Here is a 26,916-nt window from a genome sequence, read left to right as displayed (position 1 = left end):
TACATCTTGTTCTAAAACTGGAAATGTTAAATCAGTCAGTCAAAAGGCATTTATTAAATGCTCAGCATGTGCCAGGCTCTGTGCAAAGCAATCGGGATACAGAGAAAGGCAAAAACATGGTCAGTCTGTGACCTCAAGGAACTCACATTCTCATGGGGGAATGAGGGATAATACATGCAAATAACTATGTACATTCAAGATATATACAGAGTAGATGGGAGGCAATCTTAAGGAAGACAAAAGGAGTTGGGAAAGTATTTTGTAGAAGATGGGATTTGAGATGAGTCTTAAAGAAAGCTAGGGAAGCCTGAAGAATAGGCAGTGAGGAGACCATTCCTGGCAGTCCTCAGTGTCCCTGAGAGGCATCTTTTTTCTCCTTCTAATTTTCCCTTTTTCAGGATTGATTCATTTCCTAGTCCCTAGGAAGGGCACAAAATGTTGTTCATGAAATATTTCAAAGCATTTTTATAAACACAAGAATTCTGTATTAACATATTGGACTCATTTCCAAAGCATAGTGTTTCTATGAAAACAGAACTTAATTTCTGAGCCAATCTAGGTTCAGTTATTCCTAGGAGGAAAAAAAAAGTATTTTGAAATACCACCAATAGATTTCATTATTGTTTCATGCCACCACATGATTAGTATCTGTTGTTAAAATTCTACATTTTAAAAAAATAAAATTCCTTGTTAACATAGAACTAAAGGTGAGAGAGACAAGGAATGGAATGGCTAGAAAAAAAGGGGGAGTCTCTTAATTCAGATCCCTAAACTTTGGATTTTCTTTATAAACTGAGGTAAATCAGTCCTCCTTGCTGGAACTCATGACCGTTCTCAATGAGATAAGCTTGCTTTCTCTCTTAGGGATGCTTTGAGGAAATAAAATTAAGTACACCAATGGTGCTGAAGATAGGTCAATGATATGTAAACTCTAAGACAATGAAAGATAGGAAAGGACCCCACAGTACTCCCCTCTGGCCCCTGGAGATATTTTCAGGTGAAATATTGAGAAATGTTCAAACTATTCCAATCTCCCCAACATTAATCCTATCCACAAATATCCTACCTTCAGAATGAGCTTGAAATTCTGAAGGCTTACAGGGTCAGCAGTGATATTGCCTAAACTTCTGTGCGAAATATATCTTCTGATAAAACCTGACTGAGATAATCCCAGTAGTATTTGGTTCCAATCTGGGCTCAGGTTTTAGCCACCAAGTTTACTGAGGCCAAAGCTTGGTACTATGACATTAACCATTCTAATGGTTTGCTTTTCACTTCCCACAAATCAAATTGCTTCTTATATTGGGCTGAGATTATATCTTGAAGGTATTTTCTTTTCAAAAATAAATCTATTTTAAAGCATTGGCACTTAGAAATGCAACCACAAAACCCCATGTCTAACCACAACTATGAAGAATCACAGGAAGTACAAAAGCTGTAAAGTAAATTTCTTTTATGCTTTGGTACTTCAAGCCTCACCATTTGGTACAGTATAAAAAAAAAATAATGGGTTTAAAGTCAGAAGACCTTGGTTTGAATCCCAGTTCTGCCAATTTAGAACCTATATGAGATTGGGCAAGTCATTTAAACACTCTGTGACTCAGTGTCCTTATCTGTTGAATGTGTTGTTGGACTGAATGGCTTCAAAGGTCCCTCTCAGCTCTAAATCTATGATCTTATTGTTTTTATCTTGGAATGTTTTTGCAAAGTAGAGGACCTCTGTATAGATAAAATTACATTGGGTTTAGTTGAGCTGCATTCTTGCCCTTAGGCAGTAGTGGAATCTAAATGACCTCTTAAGATCCCTTCAGGGCTAATGGTTCTGAGAAAATTGACAAGGAATATAAATGAGATAACACCATGGATTCTCTCTTTCTCTCAGTCAAGGCTAGATTGTCTCACAATCTCAGTCTTATGTATGTTTGTTATTACTTCTCAATCAACATCCTGACACCTCCCACTGTCACCCATTCATCACAGTGATTGTCCCATACAGAGACTTCAAGGTAAAATACAATAATCAGTCAAAGCCAAATTGTGCCAGTGGCAAAAAACGAGCATTTCCTTATTAGAAGAGCTCCAGCAATAAATAAATAATAAAGTCGCATTTGACAATTTAATGAATATAAATTTACCACAGTAAGGAAATCCTCCCCAAATATTTAAACGATTAAAACTCACAAAGAGAAATAAATAGGGGTTCTGTTGTGTTAGGCAAACAAACACCTCCTTCGCTTCTATTCTCTAATTCACTGCATCTCTCATGTCTCCCAGATGAAAAACATAAGGGGTCCTGATGCTCAGATTAAGGGAGTAGGTCCTAGCAGGTGGCTGGGTCATAAGGGAAGAAGAATGGGATCTTGAGAGATGGGAGGAGGAAAAAGTACCAATAGTCTAGGAATGCCTTTTAGATACATACTCAGTTCTGAGTTCTACATATGGATGTTCTGGTACCTATGTCCCAGGTATGAGGTATGGAGGTAATATGCTGAGCAAGACTGAAAGAACAGGTGTTGCAGGTAATACCTAGAGGATATAATATGCAGAAATCTTATGATAGTGCTTTCATTTCCACCCTCTCTGGCCAACCAAACCTGCCTGCATTGAAACCTACATAACATCTGAAAAACTGAGAATCTGCTTATAGAATATCAAGTATGCCAGGATATTAGGAGATATGGTTGGCTTATTTTCAGATCAAGAACTTGTATTTTTGTATGTATTCCTACAGTAAATCTGCCACTCTTCCTCTGTGACAACGGCCACCTATTCAGTAACAAATTGCTTTCTGGAGTCACCCTGATGCCACCCTGGGGAAATAAACTGCTCAACATTTCCAGTGATCCTTGGGGCAGAGCTGAGTTACCACTTGTTTGGAGAGAGAGTTTCTCATTTATGCACCACTTCTGTATAATCAGTACGGTTGCCTGGATTCCAGGGACCTTTGCCTTGATCACCAGATAGGCTACACTGGGAGTTAGCCCCCACCATTATAATTTCTGGTAAGACTTTTCTCTATAGCTCCACTCAGAATCCCTATAAAGAAAGGAAGGAAGCAAGGAAGGGGAGAAAAGAAAGGAGAACAAGGAAAGAGAGGGAAAGAAAAAGAGGGAAAGGAAGAAAGAGATAAGGGAGGAAGAGAGGGAAAGAAAAGGGGAAGAAGGAGGGAAGAAAATTAAAGAGGTGGAAAGTCTAAAAAGGTAGAAGGGGTAATAGGTTCTTGTTGTAATGGCAATGACTGGAGCAAAGTGGGATTAGCCAACTAAGTCTTCATGGAGGAGCTTTAAACAGAATTGTGAAAGCAGAACAGGCTTTGGTAAAATGGAAAAAAGGGTAAAGTATTTGCACGGAATGGCAAGTAGTTTTGACATTCTTTTAGTCTTGCTTCTCCAATGACATTTATACTAAAAGGTGACCAGTCATTACTGTTGGAGTGGTAAGCTCTTGGTTAAACAAATGCCCTAAAGTAAGAAGACTCTCTCAGATTTAAGGACTAGTTCAAGGAGTTAATGATTCCTGGGGCATGAAAATTTGGTACGGCCTAGACTCTTTAAGTGTGCCAAATCAACAGATTAATCCTGGGTCTTGCCAAGAGTCGCAAGCAGAGGCAGTACGGCATTCTGGACAGAATGCCTACTTTGCAGTAAGGAAGGCCTGGGATTAATTTTGTCTCTGTCACTCACTGTGACTGGAACTAAGTATGTGACTTTTTGGACCATCGATTTCCTCCTCTGTAAAACAGGGGTAATAATACCTGTGGGGCATTCCACAGAAGGTTAATATGAAGCCCAAGTAAGATAATCTAAGTGACATGTTTTGCAAACAATGAAGCACAGTTATTATCACAGTCTCTTTGGAGTTATTGCTTTTTGTTTGTTTGTTTTTAGAGTTTCTCTACTGAATTATGGGAATACCTGAGGAAAATGAAAAGCAGAAAGCCAAACGAGTGGGATAGGAGTGACCTTCCTTCAAATTCTGTGACATCAAGTGGCCCTACTTGTGATTGTTATTCTCTTGTCAGATTCTCTTGCCTCCAATCCAGCCCTTTCTGCATTGTGAAGACTTTTGTTTCTCTACTTACTAAGCTATGCAGAATCACTTCTGTGCCTTCTCCGCCTCCCACATAATCACTGAAATAACAAATGCACAACCAAGAAAAGTGACTCATTTTTTTCAGTTGAAATCAGCTTCATCTCTTCTTCTTTAATGTTCATCTACTTGTAATCCCTAAGGAAGAAATGGGTCTTCTTGGAGTTCAACCACATTCATCATCAAGAATTGGGAATTCCGGGATAATCAATGATTAGAAAAGACAAGTAATCTCCACCTTACAAATGGAGTATATTCCAAATGCATTTGTAAGTTTATTATTGTGAACTCAGAATACATTTTCCCATGGAAATAACCAAATCCAATTCAATAACATTCAACAAATATTGTTAAGTATACTGTGTTAGGCATTAGGGACAAAAATGTGGAATAAAATATACTGATGTCTTCAGGAATATTTTTTTTCTTATATGAAATGAGGAGATAGAGATAAGACACACAGAGTGTCCCATAAGTTTTAATGCCATTTTAAGCTTTAATGGATGCATGTGTATATGTGCATATATGGATAGATACATCTCCCTACATATACAGATCTCAATATCTCTCTAGATAGATAGTTCCATCTCTATATAGATATCTATTCAGATTTGTATCTGTCTATACATATAGATGTAATAATGTATATACCTATATAGATAGAGATGATAAAGAGTGAGTGGGGGGGGATATAGAGATAGATATATAAACAGAGATAGAGATAGAGACATGTTTATGACTCAAGACCATGGTCAGGCAGGACAGGACATTTACCTCTGGATATTGTTTTGTCCTTGTGTATTTTCTGTTCTTCATCTTTTCACATGAGAGACTAAAAGAATATTGGGGTTGAAAATATTGGAGGTAGGGAGCCCCCTTGGAAGTTTATTGGAAGGGCAACCTCTAAAACAAGGTTGCCTGGGTAGACATTAGCAAACACTTATTGAGTAGAGATTCACAAAGTATTTCCAACGGCAAGTCAAATTAAGGTTTCAGATAGAGATTCTTTCCTTGGTAAGCAAAACGTCTATAAAATAGTTATAAAATTGATTTAAACATTCAAACATTAATTAACTGGAATTGTTGCATTTTTCTAAAGATCTTAGCTCCTCGGGCAAGAAATCTCCTTTGGGTGAAGAATCTCCTTTTATAGCCAAGACCCTGTGAACAGAAAAACCCTCCTTATGCTGGGAAAATCTGCTAAGGTTTCCAACCCCACTCCCCTCTAGTTCATTTACTAGATGTGTGAAATCTGTCTTAAAAAAAAAAAAGCTATAGAATAAAAGCTTCTGGGCTCTAAGCTAAAAGAGAGATGGCAGAGCTTACTCTTTTTCATATGGAGAAGTTAACAACTCAGTTGAAGCCAGAAGCTGGAAGAAAAGGGAAATTCTACAACCTCCTGCCCAGTGAAATCATGGCCAGAGGAGACCAGCTGGAAGCAGGCCCAGTGCAAGTATTGCAATGACAGTACCAGAAGGCATGAGCGGCGTTGCAGTTTCAGAGGCATGAGTTTCTCCTCCACGTATGTTCCCATAACACCTATTTCCTATTGGACCTCTGGTTTATTGAAGGCAGGAATATTTTATTAATACTTCTCTTATTATATTGTTTCATTAAATACCTTTGCTTTGAACAACTAGTACCCCCTGGCCTGACCACAAAAGCCTATTTAACCCATAACATTGTTAAAGCTAGTATCATAGTTATGAAATGAAATAGGAGCTTTGTGCCACAGTGAAGCTATTTTGCTTTCCCTTACCTTTCAGCCTACACTCCCAAAGAACCAAAGAATCTCAAAGTTAGAAGATTTCAGATCTCCCCCATCTTTTACCTGAGCAGTAATCCCCTCCCAAGCAAGTCAACCAGCGTCTGATCTGATGGGCAATGCAATACTGACTGAAACAACCCATTTTATTGTTGGATAGCTCCAATGATTGAGAATTTTTTCCCCAAATATTGGATTGAAATCTCTCTCCCTATAACTTTCAACAATTGGTCTTAGTCTTTCCCTCTGGAGCAAAAGAAAATGAATTCCTCTTCCATGTGAGAAACCTTCAGATATTTAAAGACAACTCTTATTATCTCCTAGTTTTCTCCTCTCCAAGTCAAGCATCTCCAGTTCCTTCAATTAATCAATCATTGTATTTCAGAGTTTCAAGACCCCTCATTAAGCTATTCACTCGATTCTACATAATAGTGCACCTTTTCAAATGGATAACACTTAATACTGTACACAATATTCCACATGTTGGTCTAATCAGGGCAAAAAAATAGCAGTTATCACTTCCTCATTTTGGAAACTATATTTCCATTCATGTAGGTGAAGTTCACATTAATTTTTTGTGCTCTCACATTATGCTGTTGACTCATATTAAGCTTTAGATCTAGTAAAAACTCAAGATATTTTCCACGTGAACTTTCTAACCTATCATATCATTGTAGAGTTGGTTTTTGAGCCCAAGTGTGGAACTTTACATTTATCACAACAACATTTCATCAAGTTAGCTGCCATCCCTCTATTCTAGTCTATCAAGATCTTTTGACTGCTTATTCTGCCGTCCATTTTATTAGCTATGCTTTTCTACTTTTGAAAAACAATCAGTCACTAGCCTTACAAATGGGGTGAGTGGAAGAGTATGCAGGTGGATAGGAGAGAGTGGGGACAGGAGGAAAGAAAATCTTGGGAACTTACTTCTCATTGTTCACACCTATTGGAAGAGTTCTTTCTTACTCCTGTAGCAGACCAGCCATCAGGAATTATCTCCCCATTTTTTTTCATTTTTATCAGGGAATATTAGAGGTAGAAAGGTTTGAGAGTCTGTTAGTTCCCTGTATGTGGATGGAGAAATTCCCAAATACAATCTCTTTAGCCAGCATTTTTGTAATAGGGCTTCAAAGACATATCATAAAACATATGGATGCCAATGTAACATAGGTAACAAAAAAAGAAAGAAAAAGAAAAACACAAGAAGAGCTAAGAAATTAAAAATTTTAATTTTCTAACTGGAAAAGAAGAGCAACTAGAAACCACAACCCAATATACCATACTCAACATCATGAAAAAGGGAAGAATAAGTTAAAAATAATATTAATGAGCAGAACCAAGAGAATGTTGTACACAATAACAGCAATAGTGTTCAAAGAATAATTGTGAATTAATAAGTTATTCTGAGTATTATAAGTACTCAAATCAACTATAAAGGACCTATGAAGGAAGATGCTATCTACCTCCAGAGAAAGAACTATTAAATAGAAGTATGTATAGTATGATTTTACATATATTTATTATTTGCTTCAGATGATGGTCTTTTCTAGTGCAGGGTGGGGAGAAAGGGAGAGGGACAGTTCAGACCTTAAAATGTAAGAAAAAAAAATTTTAAATAAAAAGTAATACTTCAAGAATGACCCTGATGGTAGGTCATTGGAGAAGAAAATTAATTACATTATTGTTTCTAAAGTTGTGAATTTTATCTCAGTGGACAGTGAGCCCTACTTGAGTAAGGTCTAGAATTGCTTGGTCTTAACCCTCTTCTTAGCTGTGTATTAAGGATTAAGTAAATAATGATTAATAGCAATAAAAATTGACAGGTACCAAATAATGCATCTGAAATAAATACTAAAAATCAACTGTCCAAGTACAGCATGGGGAAAACTGTATCTTTCTTTAATATATGTACATGTACATATACATGTATATTTATTTTTAGTTTTCATTGGTCACTTTTATATGATTTTGAGTTCTAAATTTCCCCCCTCCCCAAAATAGCATGCAATCTGATATAAGCTACACTTGTACAATCATATTAAGCATATTTCTACATTAGTCATGTTGTGAAAGAAGAACCTGAACAAAAGCAAAAAACCATGAGAAAGAAAAAAAAAGAGAAAATAGTCTGCTTCAATCTGCATTCAGACTCCGTAGTTCTTTCTCTGGATGTGCATAGCATTTTCCATCATGAGCCTTTTGGAATTGTCTTGGATCATTGTATCGCTGAGAAGAGCTAAATCTATCAAAGTTGGCCATTGTGCAATGTTGCTGTTACTGTGTACAATGTTCTCCTGGTTCTGCTCACTTCATTCAGCATCAGTTTGTGTAAGTTTTTCTGAAATCCTCTTGCTCATCATTTTCATGGAATAAGATTATTCCATTACATTCATATACCACAATTTGTTCAGCCATTTGCCAATTGATGGGCATCCCCTCAATGTTCAATTTTTTGCCACCACAAAAAAAGCTGCTGCAAACATTTTTGTACATGTAGGTCCTTTTCCCACTTTTATGATCTCTTTGGGACACAGACCTAGTATTGGTATGGCTGGATCAAAAGGTATGCACAGTTTTATGGCCCTTTGGGCATAGTTTCAAATTGCTCTCCAAAATGATTGGATCAGTTCACAACTCCACCAACAATAAACTATACCTTTCTACAGGTAGTGTTGGATAGAGTAGTGGTGTCAAATTCAAACAGAAATAGAGCCATTAAACCATACATAAGGATCCCTGAAGGCCTCATGTTGAATTAGAAAACTACATATTAACATTATCAAATATGATCTATTGGATTTTATTTATAGTGTCAAATCTTTTCCAATTTTAGCATGGTTCAGGGGCACTCAGAAGTGTTGTGCATCCCATGTTTGATATCCCTGGTATAGGACCCTCCATGACATGAAATTGGCAGAATTAAATGACAAAGATGGAACCTTTTCTGATTGGGGCAGGGGACACAGGTTAGTATGATTTTTGTATTTAGGAGTCAAAAACCTAATGTGTTAAGATGTAATTAGAATATTGGTTGCTAAGATGAGTTGTAAAAGAGCAGAAAGTGATTTTAGGAGAAAAAACAAGATAGAAGTATTATATAGCCTTTTCCAAAGTATTAATAGAATAAATGTGGTCTGGGTAGGCCTGTAGTACTTAAATAACAAGAAAACAGGGGCTTGATTTCCTCAGTTTACTACACACAACTTTCTTGAGGCTTGTACACATTTTTATGACCAGCACCAGCCCACATTGCTCTCCATGGAAATATTTGTCTCTAAATTGTGGTTGGGAAAGACATGACTAGACAACAATTCATGTGGTAAGACTTGCAGGTCTTAGTGAATTCCAGGCTCAGTTTAGTCACAAAGTAATATCATATTGTATTATTAAGTCAGTGGACATTTATTAAGCAAGTACTATGTGCCAAGCACTACTGTTGTTTGTTATTCAGTCATTTTTCATATGTGTGTGACTCTTCATTACCTCATTTAGGGTTTTCTTGGCAAAGATACTGGAGTTGGTTGCCATTTCCTTCTTCAGCTCATTTTATAGAAGAGAAAACTGAGGCAAACAGGATTAAGTGACTTGCCCAGAGTCACACAGTTAGTGTCAGAGGCTGGATTTGAACTCAGGAAGAGGAGTCTTCCTGATTCCAAATCCAGCACTCTTTCCACTGCACCACCCAGCTGCCCAATGTGTGCCAGGCACCAAGCTAAGTGCAAATACAAATAAAGGCAAAAATGGTCACTGCCCTCCAGAAGATCACATTCTAATGTTAAAAAAAACAAACTTACGTACATGTGAGATATAAATATCATCCCAAAAGTTTTTAGTGCAGTTTTAAGTTTTAATAGCTTTAGTAGTTTTAAGCTTAAATTGCTTAAAACTACACTAAGATTTTTGGAATACCTTGTAAATACAGTGTAAATAAGAAATAATCTTGAAAGTCACTAATGGGGAGGGAGGAAAGGCCTCTTAAAGGTGAGATCTGAGTTGAAACTAGAAGGAAGACAGGGGAGGCAGGAAGAGGTGGGAAGAGAGAACAGACATGGAGGACAAGAAGTGAAAAGTCAAGGAATCAAGAGGTGAAGTGTCATATGGGAGAAACAGCAAGAAGGTCAGAGTCCTTGGATCACAGGGTATGCAAAGAGGATTGACGCAATTGTAGATGTATGGTATAGAGTTCAGATAGAGAGAAGTGATAGTCACAAAGTGGACCCTGTCCTGGTCAGACCTTAGCTGGAATGTTGCATCTAGCTTGGGGCACATTTTGAGAAGAATATGAGTAGAAGGATGGAGACACAATAATTGCCTAAAAAGATTGATTAAAGGAATTATGAATATTTAACTTACAGGAGATAAAACCAGAGGAACATGACAGTAGTCTTCAAATATTTGACTGTTTGTCAAGTAGAAGAAGGAAGGAGGGGTCAAACATTTATTAAGTACCAACTGTGTGCTGAGCACCGTGTTAAGAATTTTAAAAATATTTTCTCTTATCAAAAAAGGCTTTGACTTGTTCTGATAGGCCCTTCGAGTCAGGATTAGAACCAATGGATATAAGTTATAAGGAGGCAAGGCACAACTCAACTCAATATAATAATCTACTAACAGTTATATGGCTGGCCAAGTTTGTTTTAGGTTGTCAAAGCAATGAGGAAATTGGAGATTTTCAAGAAAGGTCAAAACGTGATCAGAGTACTGTTTTAGGGACCTTAGAAGGCAGCATAATATAGTGGATAGAGGGCCATGGAAGCTTGGAAGACTTAGTTTGACATATTTGCTGCATTGCCATGGGTAAGTAATCTAGCCTCTCAGTACCATAGGCAACTTTCAAAGACTGTAAGTTATATGTGTTCACATTCAGTCATTTTTTAATCATGTCTGACTCTTCATGACTCCACTTGGGGTTTTCTTGGCAGAGATATTGGAATAGTGTGCCATTTCCTTCTCCTGCTCATCTTACAGATGAGGAAACTGAGGCAAAGTTAAGTGACTTGCCCAGGGTCATAAAGCTACTAAGTGTCTGAAGCCAAATTTGAACTCAAGAACATGAGTCTTCCTGACTCCAGGTCTGGCACCCCATCTACTTCACTACCTAGGTGTTAGATATGAGTTGTTAATATAAATTAATGGAGAGTGTTTCCAAAACATTGAGTTCCCCACAAAAATGAAAATATGGGCCCATGCCACCTTCTTCAATCCCCCTCCACTTCCAATCTGGCAGTAGTTTTAAGTCTAGTGCTGGTTCAAGGGTAAGATGGGAAGAACCTGAAGTGAGTAGTTGTGGAAATGGAAAAGAATGAATCCAAGTAAGAGATATGACAAGCGAAGGTATCAAGAGTACTTACTGAGTGATTAGATGAAAGGGGCAAGGAAGAGGAAAGAATTTCATTTGAGACTTACTGATCTAACGGTAAAAAATTCAAATGTCAGTGGGTCCTTAAATTTCCTTCTTTTTATTTATTTGTTCTTATGGGTAGAAGGGTAAAGAAAGTTGGGATCATTTCCCCATAATTTTCTTCTTTCCAGTCAAATGCAATCATACCTTAGTTGGACCTCACAGGATATAATATCATCATTGTTCAAAGCAATAAAATTAGATAGCAATAATCTACCCAACAGATTACTCCAATGAAAAGTTTAATTTGATAACAATATCCTTTACTATCCATCACACATTCCTTATCCAGCCCAATTTGCCTACTGGATGGCCCCTTTATTGGACATTGCATCTCTTGTTTCCATGTTTCTCCCAGACCTCCCTCCCCACCTCTGACTCCCATAATTCCTAAGTCCCTTCAAGGGTGAATTTAAGTGATACTTTGTACTAGGGGCTTTTCATGATCCCACCAGCTATTAGTACTGCCCCCCTCCCAATTGCTTTGTATTTATTTTATATTAACCCATATGTGTGCATGTAGTTCTCTAATAAAAAGTAAGTTTCTTTAGGGCAGGACCTGCTTGAATTTTTTTGTCTTTGTAGCCCTAGTGTCTGGCACAAAGGTACTTAGTGTTTATTGAATGGAATCGAACTGATAAGGTATATTTAACAAAACAGACCCAAATTTGTGCTATGTGACAATCAATTTCATATAGCACAAGAAAGAGATGGAGTATAGTAGAAAGAACAATCCACTAACAGCTACCAGGAGACCTTGATTCTAATCCCCGCTCTGCTACTAACTTGCTGTGTGACCATGGGCAAGTTACTTCATCTTGCTGGGCCTGACTGTTTCTTCATCTGATAATGAAAGCATTGGACCAGATGATCTCTGAGGTCCCTTCCAGATCCAAAATGTTGTGACTCTATAATTGTGCCAAAAAGCAATAGCCTGGCCAAGAAATAGTGAGTTGTGCTAAACCACATAGTGGAAATAGGAATGGGAGCAATGATTTGAGGGCACTAACTCATGGTCTTTGCTTCACAGAAAAGCAATAGTCATTTCTTATCAAAAAGCAAATTGAGATTGAGATGGAATTTGGATTGGAGGCAATGGAGGCGACTTGGGGTATGAACGTAATTCTTAGACTTCTCAATGAAGGTCCTATATTCTTGTTCATGCCATTATTCAGATGATACTCAGAAAGTGTGGTTTGGGCCAGCTATGACCATTAAAGTACCTGTGACTGTTGTTTGCTAGAATTTTGTGCTCTAATTTTTTAAGGGCAGTTAGGTGGTGCAATGGATAAAGCCCTGGGTCTAGAGTCAGGAAGACTATTCTTCCTGAGTTGCAATCTGACCTCAGACACTTACTAGCTGTGTGAACTTGGGCAAGTCACTTAACTCTGTTTACCTCAGTTTCCTCATCTGTAAAATGAACTGGAGAAGGAATTGGCAATCCACTCCAATATCTTTGCCAAGAAGACCCCAAATGAGGTCATGAAGAGTCAGAAATAACAGGACAACAACAATAACAAAATTTAAGGGAATTATTTACTTCTACAGTTTCCATTAGCTAAAGAATTCTTTATTTAACAGTGATAGAGAGTTCTGAGTGTCTGTTAAACAACTATTAGCTTCCTCCTCCATGATAGATTACCTGAGGCTCACATATAATATGGATTTCTCAGGATGAAAGGGAGACAGTGTTGGGGTTTGAGTCTTTTGCTCACTTCTTCCTATATACCTCTGGAGCAAAATGCCTATTAGTGGCCGGAATCCAGAATCTGGCTTAGTTAATGAAAGCTCTCATCCTGTGTCTTTTAATCAAAGGTTCTCAGAACCCTAAGGAGCAATGGATTAAGGGGATTAACATGCAAGATTTTATTCCAAGTGATTGCCAAACACCAATCTGCAATGTCAGCACACCTTACCCCATAGTAAAATCATGGCTTCTTTGTAAGACTTTTGAAAATCTGCAAATATCTTCTCTCTACGGTACATGGAAGAGTTGAGGATAAATTTCAAAACTCTGGAAAGTAACTAAGAGACCTGAACCCTTAATTCCTATCACTAATCTTCAAAAGCATTATAGCAGGATGCTTTGAGATGTTTGTATTCCACAAATAGTAATCCAGTAAACCCTCAACAGGCAGTAGAAAAAGGGTCATCAAGCTCCTAACTGTGGATGAAATGAGGGGCTTATGATCAGTTACATGTAAAGTCTCAGAATTCTTTTTCATGGGGTAGTCTAGTGAAAAGAGCAATGAATAGAGAGCTCTTCTGGAAAGAATCACAGGATCAATACTCAAATCTCATTTCCCCTTCACCACCAACTGGATGCATAACCTGGAGCAAGTCACAATCTCTCTGGGCCTCAGTTTCTTTATTTGTAAATTGGGAATAATTTTGCTCTGCCTCTCTCACAAAGTTGAACATTAAATGAGATCATGGTGGTTAAGGCCTTTATAATTCTAAAACTCTATAAAAAATCAATCCATAAGAAATTTGTTATATATTTTTAATTCTCTATTATGTTCTACTATGCACATGACATGCTTGTTTTTTCTTTTCTTATTTTGTATTTAAGTTTACATGTTTCTTTTTCTTTTCTTAATTGTGTATTTAAATTATAGTATTTAATTCCAAAAGAAAAGGAAAAAAATCAATCCCTTGAGTACTTTTTGAGCACTTCCTATGTACTAGTAGTCACTGTGCTAAGGACTGGGAAAAGAAAGAAAAAGTGAAAACAGTCCCTACCCTCAAAAAAAAAAAAGCTCACATTCTACTACAGGAAATAATATATATGTATATATATATATATATACACATGTATATGTGTGTGTGCGCATGTGTGTGTGTGTGTGTGTGTATGTGTGTAAAACACCTCAAACTGTTGCTATTATCTTCTCTCCCTTTAAAATCAACAAATTGAGGGGGAACAAAATTTGGAAATACATTGTGTACTGAAGAGTAGGGAAATGATTAGTGCTTATTCTCCTAACCATTTATAATCCCAGTGGTACTCTATAAGAACTAAGAGTGGCAAATAAGAAATAATATAGGTGTAATGCACTTAACAAAATCAATAAGTTCCTAAAAAGCTATATGTAAATTGATTTTTCTTTTGTAAATAAAGAGCTTCCTATTTAAAGGATCCCTGTAATGAATTTTTATAAGTGAATCATTTTGTAATTATCATCTCTTAAACCTGTCTTATAAATGAGGATTTTTATATTTTAAGCAGCTAGTGTCACTCCTCTACCATATGTATAATGGAAACTGGTAGGTAGAATAAGTTTATTCATAGGCTACAATTACCTCAGTGTCAATGTGATTGGCTTATTTGTGCATATTCTATTCAGCTTATACGCACTCATGAGATCTGACCTGCAAGTTTGTACTTTCAGTGAGACCATGTTTCTTCTTTGCTCCTCCCCTAGTTGCTTCCAAGATGCCCTCTCTTGCTGAAAACCATCTGCCCCATACAGCTCTTTGAGGACAAGAATTGTTTCATTTTTGTCTTTTTAATCTCTTGGGTTTAGCACAGTGCCTGGTACTTTTCCCCGTTGGAAAAATGGGTGTGGTATTTCTCATGATCACAAGTAGGAACTGGGCTGACTGCAAAGAAAATGAGCATTCTATCATTGCCAGACGCTCTTCTCTCTTTTTTACCCTCCCCCATTCCCTTGTTCTGCTGATTCATGAGGTTTAAGTGCCTCATGAAAAAGCAGCAAATCCCTTTAATTTTTCTATGTGAGTCTTTAACCTTTGAAGATCTTTCATTTTTGTCTTCATTCCCTCTTCTAGGCTCTGCAACATAGTCATTATATGAACTATTAATGGTGAGATATATATATATAATGATCTTTCAAATTTTCACAGAAAGATGACATTTCTGAGTCATTATTTATTGGAACTGGGATTACAAATAGTGGCTGGAAAGGATAATTACCCAAAGTCCTACATTTAGAGAAAACTGGTGCATATGGAGATAACAGCTCAATATTTTGGGATGCACCAGCTTTCTAAAAATAGAGAAATATGGTGATTATCGCTGGAATTAATTCAAGAACATTCAGAATGAGATGACTAATGTTAAGGAATACCATTTCTGTGATATCACTCACAAGGAGCTAAATTTCATACTCCACATACCGTAATCCTTTTGAGGAAACTGGTCCTAGGAGCCCTTGTAAGTGAAAAAAGAAAAGTTATGAACAAACAACACACCCTCAAATGAGCAATAATCACATCATAGTTCTTATCTCTTCACAGTTAGGCTAGCTGCCAGTGAAGCTTCTCATAAACCTTTTTCATTATTCCTCTTCCCAAAAGTGACAGAAGGGACCTGTAGTTATTACTACCTTTAAACAGATTAACATGCTGGGGACAAAAAGGATAGGCATTCTACCAATAGCAGGATTTAATCAGTAAGGCAAGGCAAGATGCATTCATTAAGCATTTACTATGTTTAAGGCAGGCCAGCTAAGGGGCGCAGTGGATAGAGTGCTAGGCCTGGAGTCAGGAAGACATCTTCCTGAGTTCAAATCTGGCTTCAGACCCTGAGCAAGTCACTTAACTCTGTTTGCCTCCATTTCCTCATGGATAAAATCGGCTGGACAAGGAAATGGCAAACTATTCCAGTACCCTTGCCAAGAAAACCCCTAAAGGAGTCATAAAGAGTCAGATATGACTGAAAATGACTCAAGAGCAACAAATGTTCTAGGCGCTGTGCAAAGCAATGGGAATACAAATATACACAAAAAGTCTCTGACTTAAAGGCGTTTACATTCTACTAACAAAAGACAATATGCAAAAAAAATATGCAAAAGGGAGCTGAAAATGGGCAGAAAGGGAGGAAGAATTTCTTAAACTCTTATTATAACTATGTATCAGACCCTGTTTGCCTCAGTTTCCTCATCTGTAAAATGAATTAGAGAAGGAAATGGCAAACCGTTCCAGTATTTTTGTTAAGAAAACCCCAAATAGGGTCACCAAGACTCAGACATGACCGAAGTGACTAAACAACAAATGAGATACTGTGCAAGACTCTAGTGATACAGAGACAAAAAGAAAATAATCTCTGCCCTCAGAGATACGGATAACAATAAGCAAACTATCTTAGCAAGAGAGTTCAGATTGGAGGAAAATAGGAATAGAGCAAAGATGAAACTTAATTTCACTGAAGGTAAAAACTAGCTCATCAAATCTCTTGAGTGAATATAAGAGACTAGAATGTGCATAGGTAGACACATATGTGACTACATGTGTGTCAGGGTGGGTGGGATGAAGAGTAGCATGCTGAAGTGGGTTCACTTTAATGTCATGAAGATCTGGATTCATGCCTTTATTGTAACAGTTGTGAGCTGTGTGACCATGTTACTTAACCACTGAGAGATCCAGGAATCTTTGTGGGATTATAAATTGCTGCTCTGCATTTGAGGAGGAAGTATCAACCCCTCTACAGACTTTCAGGTGATCACTTAGAGTTGTTGCATCACCATGTGACTAACCTAGAGATGAGCTTTCTTGAACTTAGCTAGTTCAAGCAAAAAGATATAGTTTTTCATTAGACTCCTATTTGAAGACTTCTTGGTTGGTAAGACCAATGATTGAGAGGGATTAGTTGATTAAATCCTTCCACAAAGTTATACTTGAGGAATAATCACAGGAATTAAGAGTTGACAGGTATCTCACACACAATGTCAAAGAAGGAAAAGATATGATTTTTCACTAGACCCCTAACTCCTAGCATTATTAGTTGGCAGGACCTACCAGAGGGTCATCTCCATGCCATGATCAGATATAGGATAGTACATATGTATAAAGTTTATATTTCTATAATTTATATATACATCATTATTATTCTATTTAGAATTTCTATGGAATATAGTATATACATTCATATGCACATATATATGTTTGTGAGTGTGTGTTCATATGTATAAGTACATATGCATATACGTGTATGTAACTATGTCTAGAATTATGGTTGATTTGTGTTTCCTGACCATTAGTTGTGTACACGATCAAAAAAGGGGGGAAAAGATTGTCCTGTGACCACAAGTTGTTTTTTCTAATCCCTTCAAATTAATTGCAGCTATCATTCAATTCACTTCTATGCCTAATTAAATTAACTATGCTTGAATTCATTCATTTAATAAACAATGAGTTCTTCCTATGTGCAAGGTGTTCATCAAGACATGTGATTGGGTTAGATGTAGTCCCTGACTAGGAGCTGATGGTTTAATTTGTGGGTGGACTTTTGGGTTCTAGGAAAACAAAATCACAGCTATTCAATTATCATAAGCCTAGCTGCCACTCAGTACTCCCAATGTGCTAAGTCCATATTAAGGAAAATGAATTTTTAGAACAAGGCAGAATCCAAATTTGCAAGTACTTAGACTTGATCTAAAACTCTATCCTGTCCTAAACATGAGCCACAGAAACTCAAATGAGATGGAGGGTAATTTAGAATTAACTTCCAACAAGAAGATATTATTGAATACCTACAATGGTACAGAAGTCTTTGAACATAACTGGCTCTAAAAAGGCAGATGAATGACTCTGGAAGACCCTTTCTGTCCCAACACATCTTCCTTACTGGCATGCCATGGAGAATGCTCCCTTCTGATCTCATAGAAATTACCACAATTAAAATTACTTAAGGGTAAATAACATTGACTCCAGAAGTTTCCATCTCTCCATTGGTCCTATTCCATTAGCACATTAGCATTAAGAGAGATTAATTTATTAAATCCTTCTGCAAAGTTCTACTTGAGGAAGAATCACAGAATTTAAGGGTTGGCAGGGACCTCAGAAACAGAAGAATGAAATAACAGAATGTCAAAGTTGGAAGAGACTTCACAGCTGCCTTCTAGTCTAGCCAATACTTGAAGAATCATTTCTACAACATACTTGAGGAGTGGTCTGCCATCCTCCACCTGAAGAAAACCAACAAGGGAGAATCCATTATCTCTGATGCAAGCTGTTTCTTTTTTAAACATATCACTTTTGGAAGGGTTTTTTTTTTCCTTCAACAAGCCTAAATTCACCTATTTCTAATTTCCACCCATTAATCCTAATTCTTCCCTTTGGGGCTAAACTGAGGAGGATAGGGACTAGATTTGTTATTTCATTGATATAAAGAACTTGTTAATGAGAAAATTCTTTCATGTGAGATGATATATTCTCTGAAGTCTATAGTCTTAAAAATGTTCTTGGAGGCACTGAGAGATTAAATCTTCTTCACTCTTGACTCACAGTCTAGTTATCTGTCCACTGTGCCAAAATGAACAAATCAAACCAATTTTCCCAACTGCAACCCTCTAAATACTTGAAACTCACTACAACATCTCCTCTTCTTCAAGCTTAAACCTCCCCAGTTCCTTCCACTGATCTTTATATAACATGAATTTGAAGCTGTTTCTTTTCAAGGCTCTTCATTTTATCAATATCCATACTAAAATGGGCAGCTAGGTGGTACAGTGAATAAAGCACCAGGCCTGAAGTCAGGAAGACCTGAGTTCAAATCAGGGCTTACTAGCTGTGTGACAGTGGGGAAGTTACCTAACCCTTTTTGTCTCAGTTTCCTCATCTATAAAATGAGCTGGAGAAGGAAATGGCAAACCACTCCAGTATCTTTCCCAAGAAAGCCCCAAACAAGGTCACCCAGAGTTGGGTGACTCAACAACTCAACTCAACAACCACAACGGCAACATACTAAAAGGTAGTGGCAGAACTGAGCACAGCCCTCTAAGTACAGTGAGAATAGGGCAAAGTATAGCATGATCAACATTCTTATATCCCCAGAGGTATACATCTTGGAATAAATTCCAGAATGATGGTAGCTTTATTCATGGTCATACCATAGTTTATTGTTACTAAGTCCACAAAAACCTTGAGGTTTTTTTTTTTTTCAAAGTGCAACTTGTGCCTTTTCCATCATGAATTTGTGAGGTTGATTTTTTGAACCGAAGTTTGTCATTATATTTATCTCTGAGTCCAATCCATACCTGAAAAAGTATCTTTCCAACATCCTACCTGTTAAGTGGTCATCCAGATTCTGATTAAAACTTGCCAATGAAGAGACATGCTATCTCCTAAGATAGTCTATTTCACTTTAAGACAGTCCTAACTTTTGCTATTTCAATGTCTCATCATGGGATGGAGGTAACACTAGATACTCAAGACAATGCTAGTGGTTTCATACAATCTACCACTATGCAAAATCTTCAGTTAGATATAAAACCCCAGAACCATTCTCAAAAACTTTGGAATAGGTTCATCACCAGAAGTCTGGTCATTAAGTTATGAATTATTTCAGCTCTGGCCAACTAAAGATAGTTTACTATGAGTCAGCCATAGGCAGAGGACCAGGCTAGCTGAGTTGAAAGGTTTATTACTGGAAGGTTGAGTAGGTATTGATTTTTGGAGGCCACAGTAAATTCTGATTCACAAAGGTATAGAGAGGTTGCAATCTACATTAGTGGAAGGAGTGCTTTTAAATAAATGTAATAAAAAATCAGAGACTATTCTGATAGACCCTACCAAGGAGGGGCAAGGGGCCCATTTTCTGGGGCCCCAAATCCCAGGATTATTCTAGCAAAATGGTGATTTTTTTAACATATGACTAGCTTAACATGTCATATAATTGAATACCTATGATGATACAGAAGTCTTTGAACACAACTGACTCTAAAAAAGCAAATGAATGACACTGGAAGACCCTTTCTGCCCCAACACATCACCATCATCATCGTCACCTGAATTTTGGCCACCAGGTGATAAATTACTTCAGCTATAGAAATTCAAGAAGAGAGTAGAGAGTATACTAAGATAAAAGAGGAGTTGAAATCTGCATCAGTGGAGGGAGTACCTAGACCAAGGAAATCATGGATTATAGGATCATAGGATCAGAACTCAAGAGCTGGAGGGGACCTCATCTAGTCCAGCCCTCTAATTTTGCAGATGGAGAAACCAAGGCCCAGAATAATTAAAGATTTATCTAAAGTCATACATACAGTAAGCTTCCAAATCCCAAGTGTGGTTTAACAATTTAATTTGTTGGGGGTGGGGGAGTAGAGGGAGGATACAGAGAAAAGACTAGAACAGGAAAATTTTAAAGAGAAAGAACTGGACAGTGAAAAACCTTGAGGGAAGAGTCAGAATTTAGCATGAGAATTTCAGGAAGGCTAGTCAAGCTTTAAAAACTGTAGTTGACTCAGAGAATAAAAGGTATGACACACTCAAATATACACTTAGTAGAAGGGAAAGTGTAAACTTCCTAATCTGTTCTTTTGATACCAGAGGGACTTCAGGTTGTTAGATACATGTCATCGCAATGGGAAGAAGTATATACAATACTTACAAAGGTGTGCTGGTAATTGTTCAACAACTAGCCTTCTGGTGGCAGGAAGGGGGAGGAGGAGAAGCGGAATGTATCCATGGCATACTATAAACTTAATCTGAATTATTCTCATTTTCTCCATAATTTTCTTAAGTCTAGGTAATCACAAGACAATAAATCTCAAGCTCTGATTTGTAGTGTTTGCTGATTTCTGAGGTATAAATGATCACAATGAAAATTAAGCAATCAACTCCCTGGTTCAGATAATCATTGACTTCGGCACACTCCTGTGGTACATCCAGGTAAGGGGAATTCGTTATTAAAGTTAGGGTTGCAAGCTGTCCTACTTTTGACTAGACTAGTTCTACTTGAATGTCCAATGCTCTTCAGCCTATTCAAGCTTTAAATGGGATGGCAAAGGTCCTTCATGCATTTACTTCTATTTACTATTCTTTTCTTTTGTGTGTTATTGTTACATGGTTGGCTGGTTAGTGGTTACTCATAAAGAATTCTAATTTGTGCTCAAGTATCTTTGTGACCTCATGCACCTAAGTATAGACCATCCAGAATGCATATTGGGTCTTTGAGCATTCTGAACATAGTCAATGTAAGGAAATGGAAATATTGCAGCAAAAGAGGGAAGGTAAATGTCAGAAGGAAGAGCAAGAGGCACAAAATGTTAAGTGTCAATGTGCCACCAAAAAATTTAAAAGGAATAGATTTCACAGGTACAATGAAAGTTGGGAAGCCATTTTGTAATCAGGATTATTAAAAATCCCAGACTGTGGGATTCATATCTTTCAGCCATAAAGTTCTGTTCTTCTCTAAATCCATCTTCAGATTAAATTATAAGGAAAAAGAATGATAGCTTTAGAGCCTTATAGAACTCGAAGGATCATCTAACCTAACCTCTTCATTTTACAGATTAAGAAACCAAGGACAGAGAGGAGAAAGACTTGCTCAAAGTCAGACAGAAAACATGGTAACAACTCAAACCTGGGTAGTCTGACTTCACAGCCAGTGTTCATTCGGCTATACTTACTTGAACTTGCCAGGTCACCTGAAAATAGAGACCCTAAAAAGGATCCATGTTTGCCTTCAAGTATATATAATCTCATACTGTGTCTATGTATCAATGGTAACAATGAGGCAGCTAGGTGATGCTGTAGATAGAGTACTGAAGTGGGAGTTAGGAAGATCTGAGTTTGAATCCTACCTCAGACCCTCATTAGTGATGTGACCCTCAGCAATTTGTTTAATCTTTCTGGGTCTCAGTTCTCTTACATATCAAATGAAGGATTTGGACTCAATTTCCTTGGAAGTTCCTTTCATCTCTAAATCTATGAAACCTACGATCTTGGACATCTTCCTACCTTAGACTCTCTGCCAGTAAAGGGAAGGGAATTCCTCTACTACAACAACCACTAAATTTCTCATGAGTTGATCCACTTCAGATCCTAAAGAGGGACTCATAATCTTGGTAGTCTAAAAAATAGACTGCCCATAGTCCAAATCAATTTAAGGATCAGATGTCTTTGGTTCTTAGATGAACTACTTGATCATATTGAAAAGAAGGTAACTCTAGGTCAAGGACACATTTCAAAAATAGGAGGGCAAATACACATACACACATTTACCAAGGCAGAGATGACATTTACTACCATCTTTTAATTCAGTATTTCAATGATTCTTGATTTCATTGGTTCTCTTTATAGACCATGTCACATTTAGTAAATGGTTTTGATGAATTACTATGGCCAAAAAATTCATCACCTAGTACCCAATTTTCCAGTAATGAACCTTTCAGAACTTAACTAGGCTAATCGTCTGCCAATGATGGTGAGACAATTCATTGAAACTTTTCCAGCACAGAAGAACCTATCAGAGAATGTATTTTGAAGACATAGTCATTAATAACCCAAGTTCATCTCTATACTGCAATAAGGCCCAAGTCTTTGGGACTCAATTTCCCTATCTGTAAAATGACTGGATAGACAATTTATATGGTTCTCTTCAACTCTAAATCTACGATCCCATGATTAGAATGAGGGAATGATTAAACACAGAATCTTGTCTTGGGACAACTATTAATTATACATTTCTTCTGACTATTGGCTAGAAGGAAGCCTATAGGGTTCATATACTCCCTCCAGATGGAAAGAAGCATCTAAAGAATAGATACATTTTTTACAATTAGATAAGGAACTCAGGACCCTTCATTTGGAATCAGGTAAAACTCTGAGGCATGTGGCATTATTCCGTGAAAGACAGGTATATTCTTGATTTCACTGCACAGCTAGCAAAAGAGACCCTATGTCATTCTCCCTATCAGTGATGCCCTTTAGCATGAAACATGAAAAGAAGATCTATGTAATTGTGCCAAATCAGCAAGAAAAAGAATTAACTCTGTAGTTACAGTATACTGACTCACACAATGTTAGAACCAAGAGACCTTGGAAAGTATCTAGACTAACCCCTTCCATATAGAAATGAGGAAACTAAGGCCCCCAAGAGGTGGAAAAAAATTACTTTTTATAGGCTCACTCTCTAGCCTTGAGCTAGGTTACAGAATAAATTCACCAGAAATAAATACATGCTTAGATTCATTACAATTTTCTGAGCTTCTTTGTGAAGATGTTTGGAAGAAAACTGCCTCCCTATTTCTTCTCCTGTTTAAATTTGGACATCTGAATGGTTGCCTGAAACATCTTTTAAAATATACCTTCTGTTGCATTAAGGAGAGTTGCCTACATTTAATTATTGCAGGAAGTTATTGGGTGTGGCTTACTGATAGGAAATTTAGGAAGCATCCAATTCACCACTGGAAGGAATCTCCTGGAACCAAGGGATAAGAACATTATTTCTAATCTGTTCAAACCTTGCAAAAGAGAAACCAGTAAAATGAGGATTCTAAACCACATCCATACTCCCTGCTCAAGGAGGTCCCAGCACACAATATGGCTCTTTTCACTTTGGCTAAAGCTAAATGCTTTTTTTTTTAAACAAAAGGAAACACCCACATCTCTTGTGCCTTGCCTGCTTCTCTACGTACTAACACACCTTGCAAGTTTTTCAGTGTCTTCCATGTGCACTGTAATTAAGCTATATCAAATGAGGCCCAAGACATTTTAATATCCTACAGCAATAAAATGTCAGCTATTCATTAATTTTTCCTCCTTCTCCTCCTACTCCTTCACTCCATCCCTTCTCCATTCTCCACATCCTTCTCCACTTTTTTTTCTCTTCCTAGGCTCCTGACACAGCAAGACCTAGCAAAAGCTATTTGCTGAAATAGTTCATTAATGCTGGCTTCCCACCTATTTGCAGTAAACTGCAACTTGGAAATATATGGTGGCTTTTTTTTCTGCTTCTCATGCGGAAGAGGAAGGAAGCGCAAAACCCTCCTCCACCCCTCCCACACTGCTCTGTTGGATTTCATGGGTGTGGCAGAGTTGAGACCTTAGCTGGATCTTGCTGGCTTTTTTTCCCCCTACCAATGGCAAAGATGATGAAAAGATGGCTGGGAAAAGATAGAAGCCATCAGCTTCTGCCCTTGACATTCTAGGACCACATCACCCACAAATGGGAAGCCTGCTTTCCACTTTTTGAATCACTCATATAATACAAATGCCACTCAGTGTCCCAGTGAGCCCACACCCTTATTACAGTAGGTCCATCTGTTCTGTGTGATAGTCTACTGAGAGCTAACTGCATGTACATTGAATACTCCCAGGACTGGTACACATTCCCTATGAAGATTTTTCAGACCCAATTGCATATATTTGCAAGGCATGTACATATGTGCGGCTATATAGATATATGATATGTCATATCTTATATATGTGTGTGTGTACACTTTTCTCCCATTTCTGCTGTTTCTGCTTGTGTTTAAACACATGTAGCCATAAAGAAACTGATTGTATATGGATGGGTATACGGGAACATAAGTATATGTGCGCATATACATACGTGTACTCTCCCAAGTCTGTAAGTGTAGCGTCATCAGTTTGTACATCAGAGAAGCCATATATGAGGCTGTCAGTGAGGAAGGATTTGACTAATGGCAGCTGGCCTCATTTTAGGAGGGTGATCCCTTAGTTCTAATTCTCCTTTTTAAAAATCATGCTTAGTTTCCTTTGTCAAAAAGTGTGTGTGTGTGTGTGTATGAATAGGGTGGGAATCAATCTCTTAAACTGGTGTTGCTTCCTTTCTAAAATTAAAGCTTCTTTAAGGAAAAGCATTGGCTTCCCAAACAGGGCTCCTCCTTCCTAAATTTTATTTCACTAGAGAGGCAACCTTAGTTCATCTCTCTGACAATGTGCATAACCCGGCCACCTGTGTCTTCTTGATTGATATATTAAAATGGAAACAGGATAGGAGCATCCTGACTTAAAGCATGTGCATCTGAAGCAGAAATTGCCTGAACCACGGACCAGACCCCTGTAAGTGCTGCAGGAAGGGCCACACCCCCACTGCTCTTCCCTGAATATACCGGGCCCTACAAAACCCCAAAATCTGCTACTTTTTTTTTTTAGAGAATCTTCTCTGCCTCTCTCCTCCCACTGCTCAGTCATTCTGCTTGTCTGCCTTCCTCTTCCTCTTCCGTCTTCATAAACCTCTGCCTCCACCCCTCATCCCACATTGCTGGCTGAAGGTGCTCTTCGCTAGCTGTCTGCACCAAGCCCACTCCCCTCCACCCCACCCTGTTTGGATTTTTAGTGAGTGGATTACAAATTGCCAAGTATCCAATACCTGCACAGGAAGAATGCCCAAATCCTCTTTCCAACCCCCACCCTGTGGGCATGGTTCTACATGGATTTCTTTGCCCAGGGCTTCGTGTGTGTGTGTGTGTGCGCGCGCACACACACACACACACACACACCCTGCATACATTTTCTCCTCAATCTTCCTAAAAGATCTACACTATGTGCCCCATCGATTGTTCGAATCCTAGTTTCAGATAGCTGGTAACTGCGGAATTCCGTAAACTGTCCTTTTCTTTATTTCCTATGTCAAGTTTCTAAAATGCCTTTCAAGATGTAAGAGAGCAATATGAAATGGAGGGAGAAAAAAGTGGGGGTGGGGTCGAAGGAGGGAGCCTGGGGGCTGGAAATATGGTATTTGTCCCTCTTCCGGATGAAAATGAGTCACCTGCTTATTATCTTTAGCCTGGGGTGTCTCTGGCCACTGGAAGCCCCATAAGGACCCAAAGGGAACCAGTTATTTTTTTTTAAAGAAGAAAGAAAAAGAGGAAAGAGGAAAGAAAAAAAAAAAACTGGTTTCCAACAGGTAACACCCGGCTAGTCTTTCCCATCCCATCGGAGCTCAAAGCTCCTAGGGGCGTGGTCCACCCTCTCCTCAGACCAGCTGGTGCACAGTTGTCTAACTGCTCTTACTATGAAGGAGACCATGAAGAGGGCTTCCCAACCCCCCTTCACGTCCAATTGCTTTTTCTGTGAATTAATTATTTCCTTTAATAAAAAATATTTTAGTCACCCACAAGAACAGTTTTTTTCTTCAAAGAGAAAAAAAACAAAACCCTTCACACGTTTTTGTTTTTTGAAGTACACCTGCCCCCCATTCCAAGGCACATACATGCATGTAGGAAATAGAGCATCTCTGGCTGCACATAAAAAAGAATTGCATGACAGAACAGGCACATTTAACACTAAAAATCACCCCCACACGCACCCTATCATTCTGCACATAAGATAAAGAATATTCTATTTCTCAGGCCACCTCTTCTCTCTCCCGACCACGACCACATCATACCTTTCTACACGCACACCCTCAAAATCAGAGACATAAAACCCTGAGCATTTGTCAGTAGCCCAAAGAATCCTTGTTTCTCTCCAGCCAAGCACATTTTCAAGCTTTTTCCCGATCGGTGACCATACGCTAAACCCAAACCGTAAAGAAAACGTGAATAAAGGCAGGGAAGTAACATTCAGTTACCAGATGTTAAGGAAATGCAAGCATCATGTCCAGACTAGAAGCAGTTAAAAGATTTTTTTCTCCCCTCACATCCAATAGTCTGGGAATTTCTTACCAGTAAGCAGGAAAAAAAAAAAATCTTTAGCTCTACCTGTTTTGTTCTTCTCATACAGCACAGCATGATTGTATTGTCCCTTCCCCTCTTCTTCTTCCTTCCTTCCTTTCCTGCTCTCTCTTTCTTATTTTACCCCCTCTCCACCTCTTTTCTGCTTCCCCTCTCTCTCTCTCACACACACACACCAGGGCAGTTAGCAGCAACTGTAAGGTCCTCAGCTATTGCTCATCACATAGGCGCTCTCTCTCTCTCTCTCTCTCTCTCTCTCTCTCTCTCTC

The 26,916-nt window shown here is 38.1% G+C and overlaps 1 protein-coding gene across 1 annotated transcript in view; it reads right to left on the bottom strand.

Annotated features, from left to right (window-relative positions):
* The window catches only part of GAP43 (growth associated protein 43), a 131,496-nt gene extending 104,762 nt beyond the window's left edge, over positions 1 to 26,734 (bottom strand). The window contains exon 1 of the mRNA XM_027865775.1: positions 26,675 to 26,734. Within this exon, the coding sequence (XP_027721576.1) occupies positions 26,675 to 26,704 (30 nt within the window). The 5' untranslated portion in view covers positions 26,705 to 26,734. The remainder of the gene's footprint in view (positions 1 to 26,674) is intronic.
* Positions 26,735 to 26,916: the final 182 nt, after the last annotated feature.

The sequence above is a fragment of the Vombatus ursinus genome, unplaced genomic scaffold (genome assembly GCF_900497805.2).
Source record: "Vombatus ursinus unplaced genomic scaffold, bare-nosed wombat genome assembly UNPS02001419.1, whole genome shotgun sequence".
Classification (NCBI taxonomy): Eukaryota; Metazoa; Chordata; class Mammalia; order Diprotodontia; family Vombatidae; genus Vombatus; species Vombatus ursinus.
Note: the sequence above shows the minus strand (reverse complement) of the source record. Positions and strands in the feature narration are given on the sequence as shown.